The 2,831-nt window shown below is 50.3% G+C and overlaps 1 protein-coding gene across 1 annotated transcript in view; it reads right to left on the bottom strand.

The window, feature by feature from the left end:
• The window catches only part of LOC102034923 (class I histocompatibility antigen, F10 alpha chain), a 12,862-nt gene continuing 10,031 nt past the window's right edge, over positions 1-2,831 (bottom strand). The window contains 1 exon segment of the mRNA XM_031065348.1: positions 1-134. Coding sequence (XP_030921208.1) covers positions 1-134 — 134 coding nt within the window.

The raw sequence follows: 2,831 nt of genomic DNA, 5'->3' as shown, positions 1-2,831 counted from the left end.
TCAATCGGGATCGATCGGGGCCGATCGCGAGCGATCGTGATCCGCGACCGCCGCCCCGATCCCGGCAGCCCCCGCGCTCGCCACTTCCGCATTAGCGTGGTGACGCCACCGAACACGCGATTTCCCATTGGCTGCTGCGCCAAGGGCGGGAAGGGGGAAATCTGTTCTGCCTGGCAACCTGTGACGTCCCTGATTTCCCGGCGCTCCATTGGCTACGCCCTGCTTAGATTTTCGTATTTTCCATGGGAAATGAACAGTTTCAGTCAGGGATGAACCTGGAGGTGAGGGCAGTGACGGGGCCTGGGGAGCACCAGACCATGGCCGGGTCGTGGTCAGCTCATGGTCATCCCAGGGTCAACTCATGGCCATAATTTTATTATGGTCATCTCACGGCCACAGTCATGCCATGGTCAGAATCATCTCATGGTCACAGTCATGTCATGGTGATGCTCATCTCCTGATCACCAACGTCTCATGCTCATGGTCATCTGATGGTCAGGATCATGTTGTGGTCATGTCGTGGTCATTTCTTGGTAGCAATTCCTCATGGCCATGGTCATCTCAATGTCATTGTTATGTCATAGTCACAGTCATGGACATTTCTTGATCACTTCATGGCCATGGTTGCGTCATGGTCATCTCATGGTCATCTCATGGTCACAGTCCTCTCATGGTCACAGTCCTCTCATGGTCACGGTCATCTCTTGGTCTCAATATCTCATGCTCATGGTCAACTCACTGTAATGGTCATCTTATGGTCGCCTCATGGTCATGATCATCTCATGGTCATATTCATCTCCTTATCACCATAATCTCATGGTCATGATCACCCCATGGCCACAATCATTTCATAGCCATGGTCATATTGTGGTCATCTCTTAATCCAAATCATCTCATGCTCATGGTTCTGTCATGGTCATTGCATGGTCATCTCATGGTCCTGGTCACCTCCTGATCACCATCATCTCATGCTCATTGACATCTCACTGTAATGGTCATCTCATGGCCACATCATGGTCATCTCAAGGTCATGGTTGTGTCATGGTCATTGCATGGTCAAGGTCATCTCATGGTCATAATCATGTCATGGTTGTGGTCATCTCACGATTGTCTCATGGTCTTGATCACCACATGGCCATGATGTGTTGTTGTCATTTAATGCTCATCTTTTGGTCACAGTTATCACATGCTCACAGTCATGTCATGGTCATCTCAGGGTCATGGTCATGGTCATCTCATTGTTACCTCATGGTCAGCTCATGGCCACAATCACATCAGGGTGATCTTACACCTGTGGTTGTGTCATGGTCATGGTTATGTCTTTGCCAACTCTTGAATCTTGTCATGATCTTGATCATTTCATGGTTGTGGCTGTATTATGGTCACAGTCATGGTGATCTCATGGCCTTGATCACCACATGGCCATGGTTGCATTGTGGTCATGTCTTGGTCACAATCATCTCATGGTCATGGTCATTTCACGGTGATGTCATTTCCTGATGACCATCATCTTAAGCTCATGGGTATCTCAATGTAAGGGTCAGCTCACAGTCACCTCATGATCATGATCACACATGGTCATGGTGTGTTTTGTTCATCTCATGGTCATCTTTTGGTCACAATCATCACATGCTCATGGTCATCTCATTGTAATGGTCATCCCATGGTCATGGTTGTGTCATGGTCACGGTCATTTTACGATCACCTCATGTTCAACTCATTTGCCACAACCTTATCATGGTCATCTCTCAGCAATGGTTGGGCCATGGTTGTGGTCATCTTATGGTCACAGTCATCTCATGGCCATCACATGGTCATGGTCATTTCCTGATCACCATCATCTCATGTTCAGGGTCATCTCACTGTAATGGTCATCTCATGATCATGTCATTGTCACTTCATGGCCACGATCATGTCAGGGTCACCTCAAGGCTGTGGTTGTGCCATGGCCAACACTCATTCATCTCTTGGTCTAAATGATCTCATGGTCTGAGTTGTGGTTGTGTCATGGTTATGGTCACAGTCATGGCCATCCCATGGTCATGGTCATTTCAGGGTTGTGTCACTCATGGTCATTCTCACAGCAATCTCGTGCTTGTGTCATGGCCATGATCATGGCCAGGGAACCTCTCAGAGATCCTGAGCCCTGATTTTGCGACACTCAAGGACCACTGGGGACAACGAGGCCTGGCCTGACCCCTCTCCCCATCTCACTGCCCCTCCAGGAGCCCAACGTGGCCAAACCCTCCTGGGGACACCTCGGACATGGGACACGGAGCGGGAAGTGAATCCTGGGGTATGGAGCATGGCTGGCAAGTCCCCATCCTGCTCCTGGTGTCCCAGTCCAGCTCCTGATGTCCCCATCCTGCTCCCAGTGTCTCCATCTCTGTCCCAGTGACCCCATTCCCACTCCTGGCTCCCAGAGATGAACTACCAGACACTGGAGGAGGGAACTCGGATTTATTGCCCCAAGCAGGATTTATTGCCCAAAGCAGGATAATTTCACACCAGAAGTGAAGCATTGGGAATATTTGTGGTTCTTGCCTTTAAAGCATTGGAAACCAGGAAATGGATCCATTAGAAGAGCTGTGGGGTGGGTGGGAGCAGTGGGATGAGCTCTGCTGGCAGCGTTCAGCTTTCCCAGGAAGAGGGAAGGGGCTGGATCCAGCTCCATGGATCGCTCAGGCAGTGATTCCTGCCAGGATGAGAGAGGGTCACGGTGTCACCCTGTCCCTGTCCCCATTCTACAGGATGGACTTGGCTGGAGTCCATGGAGAGCAGGAGCTGCTCCAGAATCCCACCTGATCCCACCCCAATCCTGCTGCAATCCT

The sequence above is a fragment of the Geospiza fortis genome, unplaced genomic scaffold (genome assembly GCF_000277835.1).
Source record: "Geospiza fortis unplaced genomic scaffold, GeoFor_1.0 scaffold867, whole genome shotgun sequence".
In the NCBI taxonomy this organism is placed as follows: Eukaryota; Metazoa; Chordata; class Aves; order Passeriformes; family Thraupidae; genus Geospiza; species Geospiza fortis.
This window is presented reverse-complemented; position numbering and strand designations above follow the sequence as displayed.